The sequence below is a fragment of the Schistosoma haematobium genome, chromosome 4 (assembly GCF_000699445.3).
Source record: "Schistosoma haematobium chromosome 4, whole genome shotgun sequence".
Classification (NCBI taxonomy): domain Eukaryota; kingdom Metazoa; phylum Platyhelminthes; class Trematoda; order Strigeidida; family Schistosomatidae; genus Schistosoma; species Schistosoma haematobium.
The window spans coordinates 19,102,323-19,126,390 of NC_067199.1; the positions used below are offsets into that span (position 1 = coordinate 19,102,323).

Genomic DNA, 24,068 nt, shown 5'->3' on the forward strand with positions numbered 1-24,068 from the left:
TCGAAATATTCATTTTTTCCTTTCAACTTGGTAAACAACACCTGTGGCGCGAGAAGGCATTGAGTAGGACTTCTCTGGCAGAGACAATATACGCGTGGACATGTGAGAGCATCTCGAGAGGGAGAGCGGACTCTCCCCACTCTCGGCCGTACCAGAGCGTTTTTATATGTCCCAGCAGTGTGGCTGTATCAAGTATCAGAAGCTCGGTAGATGCCTTGCTAAAAAGAATTTGAATATTCCTAACCATTTACTAATAAAAATTTGTGTTTAACTTTCTGTCTGCATGTATCATGAAATAGTTTTGCCTGATGTAAACAACTTTTGATGGTCACGATAACTATGAGTAAATAGTATTGTTTTTTGATCAATATACTATAAAAATCCAGCTGAGTAAGATGATTTATTTGACAGAATGGTGGGAAGGTAAATACTTGTGATCAATATGATTATTTGTTATGTCCCAACGAGAATTATGAATGATAACTTTTGAGGACTATTTATGGAATAATACAATACATGTGTTTTTATTATATAATTGCTATATGGCTAAACTATGCATATTCATGTTTTTCTTATTGTAAGCTTTATTTTGACCCATCGACTATTAGGATGCGATTTACCATTCTTAAGTTACACCAAGTCTATTAATTACAGTCTCCCACATTCACAGCCACTTTGGGCTAGATCTTGTACAAATGTTATGTTTCATTTTGTGGTACGATGTGGTCTGTTTGGTTTGTATATAAAGCCGGTGTGTTTGAAATACATGATTCATATATCAGAGACTAAGATTGGTGTTCTAGACTCAACACATAGGGCTAGACAGAAAGAAGGACCGATAAGGACTCTAGACTAATCGTACGGGTTTATGCGTCAATGGTCCGGTCGATAAATCACTGTTCTCTAATAGGCGGTAACATTACGTTATATATTAATAAGACACAAGGCCACAAGTTATAAAATTATTTCATGCAATTGGTTCCCTTTATGAATTTCAATAGAGCAAGAACGAACATTGATGCAGGATAGTATGAATTCATATTATTTCGAGGTTTCTCGTCAGGTGCTTGCAAACCAAAATTGTGATATAATTTTTTACATGGAGATAGTGTGGAACAATTGACATAAATGAGTGTAAATAACTGGATTACAGTGATAACTATATATATATGCTAGAAACAGGTCAGAGGTCAAAAAGGGGGTTAATTCAGGTTGGGTGGTGTAATAGTTTAGTGAAGTTCATAAATTGTGTGATAATTAGAGAGATTAATGGAATTGAATAATCATAAGGTAGGTTACGTAATAATAATTAAATAGAATTTGAGAAGACTAATATTTGAACGAAGAATATTCTTTTCGATAAATTCTCTTCAGGTTCTACAATTATATATCGAAATTATTAATCCGAAAAATGGCCAAGTTAAGGGCAAAATGCATCGTTTAGAGCATGTGAATTTAGGATTGTGATAAACAAAATACAATAAAATTGTTAATGTTAATATGACTCATATAAGATCTTAACTTGAATCTGCGTATATGTTAAGTGAAAATTTTAAGATCCATGATCAGAATAAATATGGGTCAAATAGGGTGAGAGAGAAATAATAGTGCAATTACAATTCGATCAAATAAGTAAGACGTAATACGGAGGGATGAATGCGAAGTGAATGAATCATGTATAGGGCGATTAATGATGTTTAACCAATAATACGAATATTAATAATAATAATAATCATATTAAGAGCAATAATACGAATAATACAAAGATTTATGAATAAAGATAACAGGGACAATTACAATTGACTACGAAAGGTCATAGTCAAATTGGGTCATTCAATAGTTAAGATTACGATTGATTAATTGACCTTGATGTTGGCCAGGGGAGGAGGAGTGGCTGAATGTATTTCTTCTGTAAGCATAGCTCCGGTTTCTTCATTCGGATGGCTACTGCTTCAGCCGTTTGAAGGACTTTCAGTCTGACCAGTTTTGGCAAAAAATTACTTACCTTATAAATAATTGAAAAAGATTGGTTTATACTGGCACTATAACCGGTTTGTACTAAATGGGCCAATATTGAGCTGTTCACCTTCCTCATCAAACCTTTGTTTAACCACGCTGGAAGGTGTTCACGAGCACGAAAATGTAAATTCCTAGAACTTCGACCAATATAACTCGCTCCACAGGAGCAGTTGAACTGATAAATACAAAATGAGGTGGTCATTCTAGGTAATTCATCTTTTAGCTTCGGTGTAACCATTGGGCGTGTAGAACATCATTAATCTCCCTATACATGACTCATTCACTTCGCATTCATCCCTCCGTATTACGTCTTACTTATTTGATCGAATTGTAATTGCACTATTATTTCTCTCTCACCCTATTTGACCCATATTTATTCTGATCATGGATCTTAAAATTTTCATTTAACATATACGCAGATTCAAGTTAACATCTTATATGAGTCATATTAACATTAACAATTTTATTGTTGAAAGTGACCTACCCAGCAGCCAGACTGACAACGTTATGGGAAACGAACTGTTAGCTCAAAAAAAAACTAAAATCGACAAGTCATCTTTTCTCAGTAGCTCCAACTGCATTTACCAATTCATATGTATGTGTTACGGCACATACATTGAAAGAAATGAGAGAAGAGTACATGTTCATATTTCTGAGCATGTTCCAAAAAACTTGAGGCTGCGAGGGACTAGGGCTCTCAACAGTGCAATAGCTCAGCATTTACTTGAAATCGGGCATACCATCGACATTCCGCACGCTCTTAAAATTACCAGCAAACAAAGAAATATGACTGCTCTCCGTTTTGCTGAAGCGATCGCGATAAGAAAACTTAATCCGGATTTATGTATTCAAAAAGAGACATTAGTAAACTTATTATTACCCTGGTAATCCATTTTTATTTTATTTTTATTGTTTTTTGGTTATTTGTGTTAGTTTATTCATTTATTTATTTTTAAAATATTTATTTTGTGTTATATCCCTCCCCCATTACCGAATTCTTAAACCAACTTTTCATTCACGCATTTCCGCCCACTTACCCTCTTAAATTATGTTAACTTTTCAAAGTCTATTCAATTATTACGTAACCTATCTTATCACTGTTTAATTCCATGAATCCTTCACTACCTCTAAAATTATTACACAATTTACGAACTCCACTCAACTACTACACCACCCATCCTGAATTGTTTCCCTAATTCTAGTACCAATTAACTTCTGACCTGTTCTTATATATAATAATAATAATAATAATAATCATTATTATTATTATTATTATTATTATTATTATTATTATTGTAGATCTTTGTCATTCCAACCATTTACATTCATTTATGTCAATTGTTTCACACTATTTCTTATCTCAATGTAAAATTACATTACATATTTGGTTGTAAGCAGCTGACGAGAAACCTCGAAATATTACGAATTCATACCATTCTACATCAATATTTGTTCTTGCTTTATGTAAGTTCATAAAGGTAACTAATTGCAAGAAGCGGATTGCTTTCTTCTATTTGTGGGCTAAATTGGTTAACTTGCCTTGCGAAACAACATTTGAGGACATAAAACTTCGGTGTTTGGGCAGAATATTTTCAATGTATGAATACGACGTTAGATTATCGGTTGAACGAAGATCTCTAGATACTGATGTTCATTTATATTAACTTTGATATATTAGGATCTTCATATAAAATCATGCAACAAGGAGATGTAGACAAATCAGTGTTGTAGGTCCTTTACCCTCAAGTCAATTTAAAAAACTAGCTATGAGTGGTCCTTTGGAATCATTTCGATGCGGCAACGTCGATAAAACAGTGAAACCTTTGACTTGTCTAACATTTTCTCCTATTTAAAGTGAAATCCTTTTTCCGTCTCATCCACAGACTGCAGCTGCGCCGTGTAAATCAAATTTAAAATGCTCTTTTGTCATTGTTTGGTTGCTCAATGTAAATGGCTTTTTGATTTTTTTTCTCCTGAGATTGAATATTCGTCACATGAGACGAATTCTAAGGTTACAGAGACCGTGATGCCTGTATGGTGTAACTGAGATTCAGTGGTTCTTACTAATTGTTTCCTATTCATGTCTTATGAGGGCCGATCAGATGAATACTTTGTAAGCCCGACTATATATTGAAATGCCATGTTTAAAAATTCTAGAGTTGGGTTCGAATAGTTTTCTAGAAATACATGCTGTAGTGCTTCGACTGAATGTAAAAACGCGCGAACTTCGATACTCTTAATTAGCTTTTTTATATCATTACTTGTAATCATGACACTTTCGTATGGACCGAAATATTTATCATATGGTGCATTCCTATGGTCTGTCATTGAATATGACTTGATAATTTATCAATTTTAAAATTTCGATTCATTTATAATCACTTAAAGAAGTTTTATATGTTACTACATCGATCGAATCCATTATGGCTTCTACTTACCCAAAACAGTGGATGTTTTAATCTCGTAGTCGTTTTTGTTGCGTAGGATTTCACGATTTTATGAATGAATTTTTAATTGTTAAAATAAAATAAGAGAATGCTAATCGAAAGTTAATATCCAGTGGTATGTTTTGTTCGATTGATCACGAGACGAAGTCGTCATTATAAGCCCCTAATAAACTGGTATCAGAAAACAAGATTGCTACCAAGAAGAATACGTTTTTTCTAAGAAAATGATGTGACTATATGTTAATTGATTGACACAGAAAGCCAATCAGAAGTAAAAAGTGTCAATCGATGACAATCCGACGTGACCCAAATGTCAAGTGCATTTCATTGGATCAACTTCCTAGGCATAGAGTGGTATATGTATGAATGAGTATTTATACATTTTATCCGGTAGTCCAATACACTTTCTCGCTTAAGTAATCAGTTCGAGGGGAGGGGTTGTTGCATAGCATACAGTGTGTCAGTATCAGATTTCAGACACCGCACATCACAACATTATTGACGTAAAGTAAACATGATATTTTACTGTTGACGATAAGAGAAAACCAGTTTTGTAGGTCACTCACTCTGCAATCAGTTGAGACCTAGTTGTTAGACCCAGTTTATGGGCATCAAGTCAGTTCTGCTTATATGTATTTTCTTTCAGCTTAATAAAATATATTTATCATAGAAAAAGAGATAAAATATATTACGACGCCCATAATTGCTTTAGCTGACAAATAACAACAGCTATGATAAACTGATGCAAGCATATGACGTTCAGATATACGAATGAAGTATACCCACGTAAAATAAATGTATACTACACATGTGGATTAATTAACAAAGGTTAATCAATTAAACTATCATGGTAATTGTTTTTGCATTAAAGCTTTTTACTTTTAAAAACAAACTATATCGTATCAAAGCGATATTTCAGGCGAGAAAATAAAATTTTGGAATCAAACAAAATATTGTAGTGAGTGTTAGTGATTGAAAATGTTTGAATCATATTTTTGTCGCTATCACAGATCTTCCTGCTTTTTTATGTTATACAGAGACGATTTAACCTTTATTTGATATTCCTTTAATTAATATTAGTAAGTAAACAGGTTATCAATCAGTCCTTTACTTTTTGTGTGAGACTACGGTGAGCCTTTTAGACTTTATTTATAGTCTGCAGTTGGCTTGTGAAACGGAATCTTTAATATGGGAGTTCAATATAGTAACGTAAAAGAAACTTTATTCCCGTAAATCTTACTCTATCACAGCTTTCCCTCCTTATGATACTTGGGCTGCGTAAACGTTCACACTGACGTTTTCTGAAACCTGAAATTATGAATCTGAATCTTTAACTCTGAAATAATTTTACCTATTTTTTTTAGCACATTTTCCATACACCATCAAAAGTCATTTCAGATGTATGTAAATAAAAATGTATACTACAGTCTGTTTAACTTGACTGGACCAAAAATACTGAACAAATATATGCTTTGTCTTGTCTGCAAATTGTCTCATGAGTCAATCCTAAATATTTCATGTGCTAAGCTCATCTTTATTAGATCGGGAAAATAAGTTTACTATGTTCATTGGCTACATACTTTGAAATCAAAGTTAATCGATCTTTAAAAAAAGATTCATGTTTAGTATCAATATATAATTTCCAATATTTATGTATTTATATTACTTCACTTACTATTGTCTGACCGTTTATGTCTAACCATTTTGATCATTTTTATTGAATTTTGCTGAACCAGTAACTGCTTTAAGTCTTCGGTTTTCATGTTCGAAACTTCGTGGAAAAATTAAAAATGCATCGTTTTTACCTAAAATTTCAAGTAAAACTGCATGCTTTGAAATTACATCCCGCTTCACGTCGATGAAGATTAAAAATACAAATGATTTCGTTGACACTACTTCAAGGTTAGAGTCCTGTACTTGTAGTCAAAATCTGATTGAAACGGGACTATTTTTGCACGTATGTCAGTCGCCTCATGCAACACCAAAAATATTGTAAATAGTCTAAATATAGTGTGAGAAATAATATCAGCCTAATTTTAAGTTGATCATAGATAAAACTTGATCTGGTTCAAAGTATGATCAGTTGACCATGTATAAAAGTACTCCATTAATGATCAGAAAGTCATCAGTAAAAGATAAATTAACAACGATTTGTTCGAAATCGTGTGAAGTTAAAAATAACTGGTTATTTTATGGTGAAACTTGACAAGCTATGAGAAGTGATAACACTACCTGAGCTTTATTCTGTTAAATTTTTTAAATATCGTTCAAGCCCCAGTCGAGTCTTGTGGAAAATCTAACTGACTTGAAACAATTATGTGGGATTCAACCATGGTATACATTTAATCTACCTTCTGAGTTTTATAAGATACATTATACTCATAACTCACCGTTTGTGGTTATGATATGTGATATAATAATTAGCCCATGTAAATACAACTATCTTTAATCTATAGAGTTAGGTTTTGTTACTTTGACAATAAAAACTTTTTTCTAGTTTGCAGCTCTTTGCAGGATACGAGAAAATCTACCACAATAAACAAAACTGAGGAGTTGAGTGATGGTGTGGTGAGTTTATCTGTTAATCTATAAACTTTTACTCATAGTGTTTTTTCATTAATTGATTGATGTCAGTAAGACGGTCTTTAAGTGCGAGTCAAACAAAAATGACTTTCATGGGATGAGTGCACATTTATAGCTATGATTTTGGGTATAAAAAACCACTCTTCAGTTATACTGGACTAGTGCACCTAATAAATGGTGTTACGCTACCTGTGCGTTATAGGTGGGTATGGGATTAAGAAAACAACAATCCTGTAATTTTAATAATGGGATTCATGAGTCGATCTAAGCTAGACCACTACTGGAAACCCGGAAGCACTGGATGACCGTCTAGTACTAGTATGGGACTTAATGGAAGTGCGCATCCACGATCTCCTGCACACGGGAACCGAACACAGGACCTTCAGTCTCGCACTCGAACGTCTAACCTCGAGACCACTGAGTCGGTATCCAAATGTATCAATGTCACTAATGACTGGCCTAAAGATGAATTTCCTGGAGTTCTAGTGAGAAGTCGAATCCGTGTCACGTGGAGACAGTTATCAACTTCAGATAATGAACGAAGGGTCGACTTCAACTAGACATTAATAATGAAACAGCCTTCCAGATTTTCAATGGTGGTCTAGCTTGGATGGACTCATGAATTCAACTATTAAAATTACTTCAATCCCCACAAATTCCTATTCTAACAATCCTGTAATTGTTGATTAACACTAAGTTACTATAATATATTTCTATCATTGCCTTTAAGGTCTTGACAATGTGCGATATTTTAGTACTTGATTGCATATGAAAGCAATGATTGTTTGTTTAATGCTGAGCTAGTTTAATTGAATGGAAGGATAACTGTTACGTTTATCAGAGAGTAAATATAGATTGATCTACTTTAGTTAGAAAAACACTCCTGAGATCCATGAGTATAAAAACGCCTATCCAAATATTTCTGTTTAGAAGTTTTATATATAAATAATAAGAAATGTTTCTGATGTATTTCTGCTATTTTCCTACGGCAGATATTTGTCGTAAAATGTGTTTTGGTTGCGATCATCGATAAACTATGAGTCTCTAAGTCGTCCATAGTTTAATAAAAACTAAGCATTTGGAACCAAAACAGTCTTAAAAATGCCCATTGAGAGGAAATGAATTATTTGGACGGTTGTTTATGATCTCTAAGTTATATACAAAGAATTTTGATCTCGTTTTCGTTCTGAATTTCAGCTCCAACTAAGCATAAATAGAGTAAAGAAAAAGATTTTAGCATAGTAGTTTGTGGTCACAGATATAACAGTAAATGATATTTAGTCTTCTCTGTAATTTCTCGGATGTTGTATCTTTTACTCGGAGAGATGAGTAAATAAATATTAACAGTTCGACAGAGAAAAATATTTTTGCAGTTAATATATTGTTCTTAGTGTTTATGTTCCTTTGTTTTTTTCTTCAGGCCAGTTTTTTGGGAAGCCCAATCATTGATCAGTCATTAGTTGATCTTGCATTGAAAATTCCGAAATGTTTATCTGTTTCCCGGGTTCTTGTTTTATACACCGGTGGTACTATTGGAATGAAATGTGTAAATGGTTCTTATTGTTCTGTGGAAAACTTTTTTCTTTCCACCCTATACAAGATGCCTACATTTTGTGATTCGGAGTAAGACAGTTTCTTTTTTTAGGAAAGCAAAACTGGTTTGATTTCACGTTATGAAGGATAATTAAATTGTAAAGCTTTGTGGTCAATTTTTGTTTTGATTTAAGACTAGTTAGTCGTACATACAGCTGATCTAGCTCAAAATCAAATTAATGGAATTTTTGTTTCAAGGTTATGATTGTGTAATGATTTTGATAAAGTTACATTCTATGTTTTGCGGTTATTTCTGATGTCTCTCCATTTGTGTACATGAAAGCCAACAATCTTTGTACATAATATCATACAAATGCCAGACAGTTCATTTTGAACTAAAATCCCAAGAATGTCATTATTTGAAAGGTGATTAATATATGTTCAAAATAGTTCAATCAACCAACTTGTTGAGTTATATTTTGAATACAAAACGTTTTCCACAAACTAGGAACATTGGTAACGAAGCTGTTTATGTCCATCATTATGCAGTTAATTGTTTCTATGTGTAAGGGAAACTAAATATTTTTGCTTACTGAACCAATAATATGGAAATATCTGAAGATAATTACTTAATAAACTGTTATTATGCACCCTGATGTTTAGAGCAATAGTTATGAAGCTTAAGACTTACCTTGACCAGCTTGCCGGTGTATTGTTCTAACGATTGAAACCAAGGCAAATAATAAAAATCACGCTTTATGTTGTCGTACAACGATTGACATCACCATCGTTACATTAAGTAACTACTTTAAGGTGGGTTGTGATTTTTGGTGACTAGAAATTGAATGACGATAAGTTGTGACTAAATGCAGTATGAACAGTTTATCATAAAGTGTTTCCAGCACTTTTACCAGAGTAAGACATTTGGTTGTAACTTAGATTCTAACCCGAGCTTACCCGCTTTTTTAACACAAGTGTATTTAATTTTACATTGATATTTATCATTCGATCATAAGTGTTACTCTTTTCGAAAATGTAAATGCGTTATTGTACTTGAATTTAAATTCCATTAGTACACAAACCAAGACACCTGAATTATTTGACTGAAATGTTTATTGTTGAAAATTTTTTTTTTAACATCTTTAATTGTTTGCACATAGATTGTGTTATATTATGAATTTTACGTTGTCACATGATGTCTTATTATTCTCAATATTGTTATTATTATTATTTTGCTGCTTAGATTTCAGGTTCATATAAACCAATTTAACATTGAACATCTACATCACAGACTATCAAAAACTAACGTTTCACCTCATACACGTAATACTCATTCAAAATTTTCAAAACGTGAATCCAGTTTAACTGAATCAGACCATATACAAACTTATGCTTTACCTATTGATAAAACTGGGCATCGTATTTTATATACAATTGTAGAACATTGGCCATTATTAGATTCATCTGATTTGAGTATGAATGAATGGAAGCGTATAGCACAAGATATTTACGCATTTTATAATGAATTCGATGGATTTGTTGTATTACATGGGACGGATACACTTGCTTATACAGCATCAGCTTTATCATTTATGTTAGAGAATTTAGATAAACCAGTTGTTTTAACTGGAGCACAATTACCGGTATTCGAATTTCGTAGTGATGGATGGAATAATTTTCTTGGTGCATTAATGATCGCTGGTGGAAATTATGCAATTTGTGAAGTCACAGTGTTATTTCATGATAAAGTAGGTTTCATTTTTCATAAAATGATAAACATTAAAAAATTACAATCTAGGTATTCTAGTGGTTTATATTAGGATTATTGACCAATCAATGTGAGACCACCATTGAAAATCTGAAAGCACTGGATGGTCGTTTCGTCCTAGTGTGGGACTCCTCAGAAGTTGTGTCCATAAAAACGAGGAAATAGGAAGCTATCATTCTTTATGGAGTCATCAGACGATTTGACTGAATCCTATAATTTATACACATATTTATTTGCATTAAGGAAACAGATGTAAACCTGACGTCCGTGGTCAGTGTTGTCCATCTAACTATTAGGTTATTATATATTTTTATATATTTTAACACATAGATATTGGTACAAGGAGGCACCAAATACATATGCGCCACACAAATCTCATTCGATATGTGTGAGGGCTGTGATACTGCCCAGGTGCCCAAACCGAAGCAGGTGGTTTTCTTAGGGGGCCACTCCTCGAGCCTTCGACCTGAGGGTCTGATCCACAAGATAGTGGAGCATCGTAAGGAGATGCAGTCCCATGGAGGCCGGTGATCAACGATTGGTTCATACGCCATTCGTTCCCGCAGGATACTGGAGCCCATATGACCATTGGTTTGGAATCCGGTTAAAGCGCCGAACATTCGCTTTTTGTCCTCTCAATTTCGTAAACAACACCCCCGTCACGAGAAGGCAGTGAGTAGAACTTTCCTGACAGAGGCTATATAAGCGTGTCCATGTGAGAGCGTTTCGAGAGGGAGAGCGGACTATCCCCACTCTCGGCCATACCAGGGCATTTAGGGGCAACTATTAGGTTATTTATCTATTGTGTCACGATTAACAGTTATCACAATAATTATCATGTGATGTTAATTATGGATTGATGTATTTAGCTACTGTAATGTAATTTCAAAGATTATTTACTTAATTACAAGAACCAAGGTAATCAAAACATTATTATTGTTATTATCAACAACACAACCATTTTTTTTTGAAAAATCACTCGTTGCTTAATGGGATGGTGGCCAGCAGTGGAACTAAAAACACGTGTTTCCTCCTATTGCAGTCCAAAACATCAATCTGAAGATTTAAAAAAAACAATACATATGAATTAAAATTCAACACATTGCACTAACTAGTTGCTATTTGGACTCAATGGCTAAATGGGCAACGCGACAATGTTTGAAGCAAATAGTACTAAGTTCCAGTCCCAGAGTGAATATCACCTCTGGGATCCAGGTACAACTGTGTCGTATGTCGACAGACATAAGTAGTATGTAACACCAATAGGAAGTGAGGGGCCTTGCAGCAGAAAGCTAAAAGTTCGAGTTGAAGAGAACAGAAGTGAAAATATAAAGGAATTGTGAACAGGAAGAGTCACATAGCATGTGAAGGACAAATGAAATAAACTTGCAAATGAAGTATTCAGTGTATGGCTTTCATATTTTATCAAGATATTCTGTAATTTTATGTTGGAAATACAACAGGATATGCCCACCTGTGTTCCCATTCACAACACATCCAGCTGACGAGTTCCAACTAGGACGAAATGCGCGTCCTGGATCCCACCATCTGTGTCTGCCTAAACGTATTCTAGATGAAAAGGTGGCAAGTGTCCTGGTTAAGTAGCACTGGTGTTATATGAGATTGGTACTAGAGTCGAGTTTTAGTTTGAATATCAACACCTATTGAAGTACAACCAACAGAAAATTCCAAAATAGGTTGAAGAACGATTTGTAGTATTCACCGGTAATTGATATCCAAAACCCAATCATAACTTATAGCTTTAGTATACAATGTGTTCGACGAAATTCTAAACATTTAGAATTTTGTATTGTTTAAATTAAATGAAACTACAGACCAATATAGATCAACTCAGTAAAGAATGAACTCGGAATGTAGTCTTTAATTTACAAGCTATAAACTATTTTCATGTCAACAACATTAGCTTAGCAGTAGTTTTGTTATCACACACTTTAGACCAGGAGATTAGATTTGCTATTATTTAATTGTGGAATAACGTGTAACAAAATGGATATTACAACTGGGGCAAGGAAGAAATCTAAATACTATTTAGTTCCGAGTTAAACTATTGTTTTATTTTGTTTAAATTAACGATTAAGAAGAAGGGAAATCAGCGAAGATTTTCTTTTCGACGAAATCATTTACTTAAGCTGTACATTCGTATATATAGTTATATGGAAAATGTATGTCTATAGAAGGATAGAAAGGATTGTATCACAAAAATGGATTCGAGAATAAATAACAAATGAGGTTAACGTACTAATCAAGGGCTAAGGGAGAACAGAATTTATGGTTCAGATAATAGTCCAAATGACAGATACGAAGAAAAACAACAAACAACAAAGGTCATTTTTGTGATACAATCCTTTCTATTCCTCTATAGACATATATTTTCCATATAACTATATATACGAATGTACAGCTTAAGTAAATGATTTCGTCGAAAAGAAAATCTTCTTCGCTGATTTCTCTTTTTCTTATTCAATGACATTATGGGTTATTTTAATTAACGATTAATTGTATTCAATTTGTGAAATCCTAAACTGGTTTATAGTAAATCAACATAAACTATAAAAATGATCATCTTAGGATTTTTCATATAACTTACAGCTACGTGTAGTCTAGTACTATGGAAACCTGCTTATCTTTGCTTAAATACTATGGATGGGATTATGTTTTCCAACTACAACAAAAACACAGTTTACTAGATCTCATACCTCATACACTAACTGTTGATTCCCATATGGAAATTTACTGGTTCCCAAAGAGGAAATTAGAACACTAGGAAACCCATAATGTTTTAATCGCAACCTTCATGGAATTAGATAATTTCAAATACCGGACCACAAAACACCAAGAACAGTATTTATTTATATAACTAAAAGATTTCTGGCATGAAAATCTGTAATAAATTTACTATTCACTAAGCGCAATCAGTGAACAGTAAGGGACATAGCACCATCTAATGAATCAAAAGATAGCTTACAAACGGGGTTATTTAAAAATTCCATGAATCATATCTAATAAATAAACAAAGAAAATTAATTGACCCCTCAATTTTTTTCGAATTTCATAATTTTCTTTCGTCGCAACTATTCAGAATTATTTGATTCATAAACTTCATTCATTGTTTAAGCCTTAGATCATGATATGAATTAAAAATTTTATAAATAATTCATGAAGCCTATTGTTAATTAATTTGATAATAACTATGGAAACATCCTATGACAGATTTTTCTGTATTGTTTATATATTATTTTCTTTTTTATTGATTTTTAATTGACTTATTTTCCTATTAATTTAGTTATTTCGTGGCTCTAGAATAGTAAAATGTTCAAGTAATAATTTTGATGCATTTGTGTCACCAAATTATCCACCGATTGCTGAATTAGGAACTGAAATAACCGTTAATTATGATTTAATTTTTCGAAAACCTGGATTACCTAAACCATTTTGTATTCATACAAATTTATGTCAAGATGTTGCAATACTAAATATATTTCCATTAATATCTAAAGAACATATTATTTCAATGTTATCACCTCCTATTAAAGGTATGTTTGTTTTATTTATTTTGAAAATAGACATCATTCAATTGATAATCAAATAATAATTATTCTCATTGAGAGGATTTGTGTAGATTATAGTATTATTAACAGTTGAATTCACGAATCAATCCAAGCTAGACCACCATTGGAAACTGCTGAGGACGAAACGGCCGTCCAGTGCTTCCAGGTTTTCAATGGTGGTTTAGGTTAGATCGACTTGTGAATTCAGCTGTTAATAATTATTCATTTATTTTAGGAATAGAACATATTAGAACATTTTTTATAAATGATAACTTATTTAGTCAAAAATAAGTGAATTTTAGGTATAAATGCATCAGTAGTTTCGTTTTTACACACTTTATTAAATGAAATGAAAGTAGAAAAAAATGGTAAATTAGATAAGTGCAATGAATGAACTTCCATATGATGGTCTAGCTTCAATTGACTCATGATTTCAACTACTGAAATTTCTAAAATCTGCACAAAACCCCTTCTGAACATATTTATTTGTTTACTAACAGTTCTTTATTCATATATGACCGATTATAAATTTAAACATTATGTCATACTGTTGAGTGTGTCAGCTTGCATATGTATGTGTAAATATGTGCTGAACTGCATTTTTGTCTTGACAATTTTTCCGTATTCGTGTAGATCAAAAAATTTTATTCTATAAATACAAGTGGGTATTATGTCGTTCTGTTGCTTATATAATTTTATTTACTCTACTGATACAATACAAAGATTTGACACTTTTTATGTCGTTAATATGTAGTTTTAAATGATTACTATCAAGTCAATCAACCATGAGCATTGTAGACTTTTTTACAAATGTGTTTCAGTTCACGTTGGTACATTTTGAATTGACACAGTAAGGTAAAATTTACAAGATGAAAGGCTAAGAATTTGGAAATATAATACCAATGGTAGTGAAAAAATAAATGCAAATAATTTATTCAGATAAGAACACACAAAAACGATGAGTTGAAAGCGTCAAATAATATAACAACAGTGAACTGATATTGAGCCTAGTCATTTAAGATCTTTAGATGTAAATTACTATTGTTTAGTGAACTTCAAGCAGGAGGTAGGTATTTTCTGGCATGGTTCAAATGTAAGCTAAATTATTTGATGAATAGATATTTAGGTTCGCGTTTTAGTACCTAAGATGTCACCCTTATAATAAGATTCACCAATTTCGAGAAAAGATTCAGGTATCATGAAGTTACGGATATTTATTTACTATATACATACATATAGGCTATATGTGGTACTGTTAACATTATTCAAATTTTAGGAGTTGTTCTTCGGACATATGGAGCTGGTAATATTCCATCTTCCCGTCAGGACCTACTGGATGCACTAAAAGAAGCTTCTGATCGTGGTATACTTATGGTGAATGTCACACAATGTTGGCGTGGTGGCGTTAAAGCGGTTTATTCAACTGGGATGGTTCTCAATGAATATGGTGTAACTCCAGGATATGTAAGTTGTATGCATAAGCACTATATCAGACCACACATAAATCAAATTGATTTCATTTAAATGTTTTCTGTAAACCTTCACTGTTAATTTAACTTAGTAGTGTGTTTGACTATTTTTATAACCCAGTCAATTTCAAATGAACTCAACCTTCATTCATTGAGTTCCTAGTGTGTTTAAATGAAGGCTTCTTGAAATGAACCCGTTTGCATCTGCTTAGTTTATTATTGAATAAAACATATTTTGCTGTATTAAGTTTATTTTTTAAAAATTATCATATTTATGTATCATGACGTTGGTATAAACCAAGAAGAACTGGAAATGGAAGCAAAACTATATTATCCAGTGGATAGTTTATCTGAAATCAAGATACCGGCTTGAATGCAGTATATACTATTTATGTAATTAGGCTTAGCATTTTGTATCTTGGAGACAATGGCTTTTTTGACCGTATTTGTGAATCATATTTTTCTTAAAATTTCCCGGTAAAAACAGGTCACCGCCAAGTGTATGAGTATTCTGATTCTTTACACGGGTTCCTTCCTGCAACAATAAGCACGCGTAATTATTCAACTAATATACTTACCGGCAACTCATAATGGTGAGGGAAGGGTTATTTTCAAATACTTTCGTCTGAGGTGCAAAAGAACGTTTAGTTATTAAGATTTGATTTCCGTAAATAATAATAACAATAATGGAGTGAGATTCAACCCATCAGGAACTGAGTAATAACCTGAATGCAACTGGTTTCCCACTAATAATATTCTAAATAAGATATATATAGGCAGGTGACATATTAGATATAATGTTTATTTTTGACCATACTGGTAAGATAAGAATACAGTGTTAGTTAATTCTTCGAAGCTTTCACTCTTGTTTATCATAACGGTCTATATATTATTGACATAGAAATATTCTACGATAACCTTTAATACATATGAGGTGGATGCCACTAATGCTGGCAGATGTAAGTAGTGTGTAGCACCAAAAGGAATTGGAATGCCTGCAAACAGACGGTTGAATCGAGAAGAACGGGAAGGGAAACAGAGAACAGTTGGAATAACAACAGAATCGGGAAAATCATGCAGCACGTACAGGATAACGGAAGGAAGATGTGCTAATAATGTTTTAAATGCACAGTTTCCATATTTTTCCAAGACACTGAGTAATTTTGTATGAAACATTAATTTTGTTTTCCCCACCTGAGTTCTCGTTCACTATATATATATGAACAATCAACATTTTATTAGATTTTAGACATGATTCATAGTGTCAACTAATTTATTCTATATCTCCTTATTTTATTTTTTATCATAATATTTATTGTTAATATAGGATATGACAACTGAAGCAGCACTTATCAAATTGGCCTATATATTGAGTAAAACAGAAAATAAAGATTATTCCTGTAAACGTGCAATGTTATTAAATAGTTTGAGAGGTGAAGTGACAGTTGAAGGAGAAGACTCTAGAGCAGCTAATTTATCACTATATAACCTAAATTGTTTAAATCAAGATAGAAATCTTATGATATATTTCGCCAAATTATTCTCAACAGCTTCGTTAGATGATTCTGAAGGTATTGGTTCAATGTGGGTTCAGCGTATAGTACCGACACTTGCGTGTTGTGCAGCTGCATCAAATAATTTGTCATGTTTAAAAGAAATGTATCATATAATTGGACATTTACAGGTACATCTTACTATTTAATTATTTAAAATAGAGAAAATATATTACTCGGACTATTTTCATCTCAATTATTCTGTAAAACAGAATACCTATATATTTTTAGAAAAATTAGCTAAAGTTGGACACCAGTTTTTAGTAAAATATACCCCTACTTCGACAAATCCTGTTGATTAGTAAATAAGTGAACAAATGAATGACTGACTGAGTAAAACGTTGCCGAATTTGGGATACATTTTTATCGTTGTAAGTTGACTGGATACCGAATATTTAAAGAGAATCAAAATGACGAATAATATTAATCAGTGGTTTGCTGTATCATTACTACGCCCTAGTATTTACTTACTTAAACTCTTGTTATCTTTCTGTCTCCTCTTCTTCTCTGTCTTCTACTATTACTCTACTTTAAATATCTAGATAAACATTTAATTCCAAGTAGACAGGAATTGACGCGAAGATTTTCGAACTTATATATGATAACTAAAAATTCACAGTATAATATAGTTATTTTACGAAAATGCATGAACCAAGTTATTATCTTATTCAAGAAAGGTATCAAATTAGGCTTAGTGTTTCTTAGAACTGTCAACAGTGATTTGGAAGTAAATGCAAACTGATACTTCTGACTGTCATATGCGAAGAAAATCAATATTACTTTTAAAATATCCATCTTACTGAAGTTTATATGTACAACTAACATAAGATAATTTTTATGTTGGAGATTGATGACAGTAAGTGATAAATGCAGTCTTTTGCTTTATCGTACTCAACAACACATTCACACAACCTTAAGGCAACTTGTTTTGTTTCAGGGAATCAGCTAGGAGATCACAGGAATAGATAACCGGACTTACAATTGTGATATAGCCTATAGATATCACACTCGAAACAAAAAGTTTCACTGTTTTATCTATACAAATTAAGCAAAACTAGATGTAAAACGTTTCAGGTTTCTGTTATCGGTTGAGATAAATTAAACTTTTTAAAAAAATTTATGACTAATTGTAGATAATCTCTTCAAGGTATTTCTTAACCAACATTATTAGGATTGTTCATAAGCACCGATTATCGGTTAAATACATATGCCTACACTAAAATCTATAAAACATATGGCTGAACTTGAGAAAAAGATTCTTTTAGAATATAAATAATTCAACATTTTCAGGTATGTACGTTAAAAGTGGCTTTTATTACAACAACGCATGAACTTTTGCACTCAATTTGTCAGATATTAATAACACAAAACCCATTCTGATAATAACAAAATCATTGTTATCGGGCGTATTTTATATTTGTAGTAATCTCAACGACTACAAGTAAATAATTCTAAACTTGCATCAAAAATCTGATTAGAATTTTTTTCAAGGGCGTGATAAAAATTTTTGCAAATAAATAAGATCACAAGGTATTGTATGGTTGTTTTCGGTCGTTAATCCTGTGTATGTTAGGAATAGGAATCATTTTATTTGAAATACATTCAAACTATCATAAATGTTCATTGATAAAGATCTAGTAGAAAATACAAGTTGTAAATCAGTATCTCATAATAAATATTCTAACGTAATATTTAACAGTATCTCAGTGGGTTTACTAGTAAATGAAAAGCAAACATACAAAAACTTATTATCTTAAATAGAGCAAGAACAAAGATTGGTGCAGAATAATATGAATTCATTTTATCTCGTTAGGTTCTCATCAGCTGCTTACAACCTAAATTATTTGAAATTCAAATTATTACAGATATTGACATATTTATACATAAGAGTGTGATTAAGGATCAATACATGTGTATGATGATGTAGCAAAGATTCAGATAGAGTTAATGAGCTCATAAAATGTTTGATTCGAATAAATAAATAAAGTTAGAGAGGGAAAGTTCTGGAACATTGAAATAGTGATTAGAACTCATGAAAATAGATTAATGGTAATAAAGAAAATATGAATTGAAATCAATCAGTTATGTATGATGTAATTTATATTTCAGAAAGAGTTGCAATAATGACGTAATAAATAAATAAATAGGAGCAAATTAATAGAAAGAGTGGGGGTTATTGTTACCAGGGTAAAGAAAGATTTATTACTGTCTCTTTTTGTATACATAGATCTGGTTTTAAACGTTTGATTGCTAACGCTTCAGCGAATTTCAAAAGGTTCGAGTTTGATTGTTTGTTAATCACCTTGAAGGACTTCAGTATATCAGCTTTATGTCCTGTATCAAAGAGATGTCTTGCGATAGCACATGTATTGATCCTTAATCACACTCTTATGTATAAATATGTCAATATCTGTAATAATTTGAATTTCAAATAATTTAGGTTGTAAGCAGCTGATGAGAACCTGACGAAATAAAATGAATTCATATTATTCTGCACCAATCTTTGTTCTTGCTCTATTTAAGGTAATAAAGGGAACTATGTGTATGAAAAAACTTATTATTTAATTATTTTTAATGCCATTTACATTAATCTTCTTTTTAACTTTCTTTGAATTATAATTTTAATAGTTTAGTTCTTTAGCAAATAATTTAGGAATGTGGAGAGTTATTTTGCAAGAATACATATCGGCGAATTTGTATGATTAACTGCAGGTCTTAACGATATATTCTCTCTAGAGATTTTCGTCAGCTCATAAAATCTCCAAGGTTTTCAGCTTTTTAGTAATAAAGCGAACTATAATGAATTTTCTAGTTTCAGTTTCTATAGACCGTAGCAATTCGCTTGTTTCAGCCCTTATTCTTTATGTGATTTGGGTTAACACTTCATTTGCTGAAATGTTTGTATAGTTCATTATGAAGATGACGCATAATTTTTCTTTCATAATGTGACGCATCTGTAATAATCGTGATCTTGGATTTTCCTGGTTTTGTGATAACAGATATTTTACGTTTAGTTAGCTGTCTGAAGGTGTGTATCACATCCTTAGTTGCGTTCTTGATGTTATAATATTGTAGTGAAAACTTTATTTAATATCAGAAGGGCTTTTGTGGATATTATAATAATTTTGATGGAGTTTTATTCTCTAAGCTGGATGTTTTGGTCATGGAGCTTTCACCGTTTTTCTGAACAATATCATCAGCACAAACTTCAGATAGAAGTGAAGCGTTCGAATTTCTCCATATGTGGTTCACAGTTTGTCCTGTAGACTTCGATGTTGATTGGTTCTTGTTGACCTCAAACTTATCATTGTTTACTTCTTTGTTTTGGTTGTGTCTCCAATCGGTTTGATTTTTGTGCCTATGTTTGTGTATAATTTTCCTGACTGGTTGATAAATTTGATCGATTTCAATGTGCTTGTTGATCACTGAGTGCCAAGCTTCTAAAAATCCTCTGGTTTTTTTGGAATTTCCTCCATCCGATATTTCCACATTTTTCCAGTCAAATGAGTGTCCGCAGCTGTCCACGTGTATCGATATAAGCGAGGAAATGTCATGGCGTTTGACTGCTAATTGATATTCATGCAGGCGAAGAGGGCACCCCGCCTCCCGAGATTCGAACCCAGGACCTACCAGTCTTGCGCGCGAGCGCTTAACCTCTAGACCACTGCATTTCCTCGTTTATCAAAAAAGCTCTTGAATGTTATTTAAGGCGAAGGTATAATTTTTGGTGAAGACAAATATTATATGAAACTCTTGGTGTAGATTAAATGTTTTTACTTATTTAAATTTCTATTTGATCCATTCACTCCCACTGTATTTATATTAACACTTGAGTTAAAAGCTCCAACCAGTTGTCATATTTCAAAATAATAACTGATTTAACGAAGTTTTGTGTTTCTTTAATAGTAAAACTAAAGGTGAATACATTGATGTTAGCATATGAATGATAAATAATGTCACCCCACAACGTTAGAGTTAAGACAGTGAACTATTTTTAATAAGCAGCGAATTTAAGTTCGCCAAGAAATAAAACATTTCTGTTAACATGACACGAAGGAAAATATAAAAACAGTAATGCCCATAGCAACTGATCTGTTTTTGACGCATTTAGGAGCACTCAATTTTTTAACCATAAACTGCAACGAAATTCCAATGTTGAACATTGAATGAATACTGTAGAGATCCACTCTTACTTAGTCCCAATCTGTCTGTCGAACGATTTTCATTAGGTTATCTTAACACTTTTCTGAACAAGCTCCTTTGAAAGAGATTAAATGAAACTAATGGTATTTTAGTATATTTTATTTGCACTTACTTTCCTTTAACAGAGGTGTTTTCGTGCAAATTTATTACTATGTAGTAAAAAGTATCATATTTTTGTGAATAATACTGATTGAAACCCTTTGGACAAAGAAGATTTGCCTGCTACTAAAACAGATAAATGATAAACTTGGAAAAATTCTTAAATTGTTTCTCAATTTGTTTAAAGTTTGAATTCTGATCTTTACGTTCCATAGATTTCAACTTTAACTCAAAATTAAATTAGTAAATAATTGGAACTTATCAATGAAACCGAGTTGTTCACTGGTACATGTTGAAAAGTATCAATCTCTAATTGTTGATTTTCTTGTTTTCAGTTATTTGACACTGAAGGATGCACACCACTGCATAAATCAGCTTTATATGGTCATATTTCAGCGACAAAATATTTATTAGAATGTGGTGTATCAGTTCATATTGCAGATAAAAGTGGATATACCCCACTTCTTTGTGCTTTAAATAGTCTAATACTATCTTCTGAATTAGTACAGTTACTATTAGATGTTGGTGCTGTATTAAATTCTGAGAGTCAACTTGTCACTAAACTGGTTCATCAAGCAGTTTCAGATGGTGATATTCAAAGGTTACGCTTATATCAATTATGTGGATATTCATTTTATGTAAGTCATTTTGTTTTATTATGCAGACATAATGAGCTAGTGTTAGTAGTAATAAGTCTTTAATTGTTTGGTTAACAAAACGTAGAGGATTATAATGAAGGAAGAAGTCTTATTAAAAACTACTTACAAAAGCGTGGTACTCTCAGTGTAACTTGCACTCAGGATCATCTTGTGATATTTAAGCAGTTCATTATATGTTACTTCGAATTAGGCAGTTGTGGAATGATGCAAATATTCATCTATCAAATTGCTTTGGAAAATTGAAATATTTAAAGATTTTTCTGCACAATCAATTTGTCGTTGATGAATTCCTTAATTGAGTTTTCTTGTGTACTTCAATGTGGCTGAACAATCTCATTAACCACTTTAAATTTCCATGTGTATTTTAGAGTGTTGAGAGTACTGAGGTTGGAAGAAATATAAATTTCATTATTACCAAATGTGTAAATGCATGTACTTTTAACCGATGAGTTCAAAATAGGAAGATATACACTTCATAAGATCGGTCACTATAATAAGTTATTACCAAAAAGCAATTTCTAAAAATATCAAGATATTTTTACATGGCATGGACTTGTCGATCATTGCTAATCACTTAGTCAGGTACAATGGCAAGCATTTAGGGAATGGTATGAGTGACTCTTTGCTGTTATGATAAAGTGGATATGAAGCGATAATAAGTATTTGGCGGCCTGCTTGAATATCTTGGCTACCTGTTTCTGTCATCTAATTATTTCAACAAGTTATCTGTTTTTTCACTTGTTTTAACTCGTAATTATGTCCATTAATCGCATAACCTATTCAGGCGCTTTTATGAAAAGCCTACGAACTTTCGCTGCGCAAGCTACAAAAAAGTACTATAAAAGACATCGTGGTGGTTGGCAATATGCATTAAAAAGAATGAACATTAATTGTATGTCGATTCCCGAGCTGCTAAATTCTAACTGCCGATCACTAATCAACAAAGTGGACTATCTGCAATTCCTACTAAGTCAAAATATGTATCGTTATTGTGGTGTCATCACAATTCAAGAATCTTGGTTAAATGATTTACAGGATGACTCCTAGTATCACTACGTGATTTCAAAATTTATCGTCAGGATCGATCAAACAATAAAAATAGGTGTGGTGGCGGTGTAGCTACGCATGTAAACATAATCTGGTGTCGATCTTCGTTTGTGTGTTTTAAGTTTTCAAATGACTTTATCGACTGTCTAACTCTAAGATGTCGTCCAAAACATCTGAATAAATACAAATATGTTTGTGTTACCAATATCTACGTGACTCCAGACTGCACATCATCTACGTTATCTGATTTCTCTGATGAATTCACTGAGTTCGCTGTTGCTGCCTTCAGTGATTCATTTTCATTTGTATGTGGTGATTTCAATTCATGTGACTGTAGCTTCCTTACTTCACTAAGTCACCAAAATGTAGTAGATTTTCCTACTCGTTTGGATGCTCATTTAGACTTCGTCTTCATTAATGATGTGGGTATATATGCGACTCGTAAACGTGCTCCATTGTCTAGCTCGAATCACTGAATAATTCGTGTTCTACCTAAAGTATATGGAAAGTCTGGGGAGAGTACACTCGTACATCAAACCAAGAAAGTCAAATATAGGAATTACTCAGAAGAAAATATCCGAAATCTGAAAAACATGTTTCATACGACTATCTGGGAAGTATTTACAGATGACTCACTGGAAATCCCTACTGATGTTATCACTTGTTACCTTAAATTCTGTTTTGATATTTGTTGTCCCACTGAAACCATTTTTGTAAGTTTTGATCGACTTACATCTACACAACTAAAACGACTAAGGAGGATGAAAGAAAGAATGTACAAGGAGAAGAACTCCAATGAAGTTCGTAAGCTAAATGGTCTGATAAACCTAGAGATTAGACGTCTCAACTGTATGTTTACTCAAAAACTCTTGTCTTGCAAAAACTCTCCAAGTATGTGGAAACTCTTTAAAGAACTTACAGGTGACAGACAGTTTAGAAGCGATAACCAGCTGAATGTTTGTGACTTAAATAAGTCTTTTGTACGTCAGTCATCTGATGTGATGCTCCCTTTATCCACAGGTTTAAATAATAGCTGTGTTCCTACTTTCACTGAAAATGATGTACGAAGATGTCTCCAGTCGCTTAATTCATCTAGATGTTCGGGACCTGATGGTATTC

At 32.5% G+C, this 24,068-nt stretch overlaps 1 protein-coding gene across 1 annotated transcript in view; it reads left to right on the plus strand.

The window, feature by feature from the left end:
• The window catches only part of NMRK1 (Nicotinamide riboside kinase), a 46,725-nt gene that overhangs the window by 3,654 nt on the left and 19,003 nt on the right, over positions 1 to 24,068 (plus strand). Inside the window, exons 3-9 of the mRNA XM_051215885.1 lie at positions 6,964 to 7,034; positions 8,470 to 8,672; positions 9,826 to 10,330; positions 13,655 to 13,904; positions 15,196 to 15,383; positions 16,716 to 17,072; positions 21,579 to 21,881. Coding sequence (XP_051066428.1) covers positions 6,964 to 7,034; positions 8,470 to 8,672; positions 9,826 to 10,330; positions 13,655 to 13,904; positions 15,196 to 15,383; positions 16,716 to 17,072; positions 21,579 to 21,881 — 1,877 coding nt within the window. The remainder of the gene's footprint in view (positions 1 to 6,963; positions 7,035 to 8,469; positions 8,673 to 9,825; positions 10,331 to 13,654; positions 13,905 to 15,195; positions 15,384 to 16,715; positions 17,073 to 21,578; positions 21,882 to 24,068) is intronic.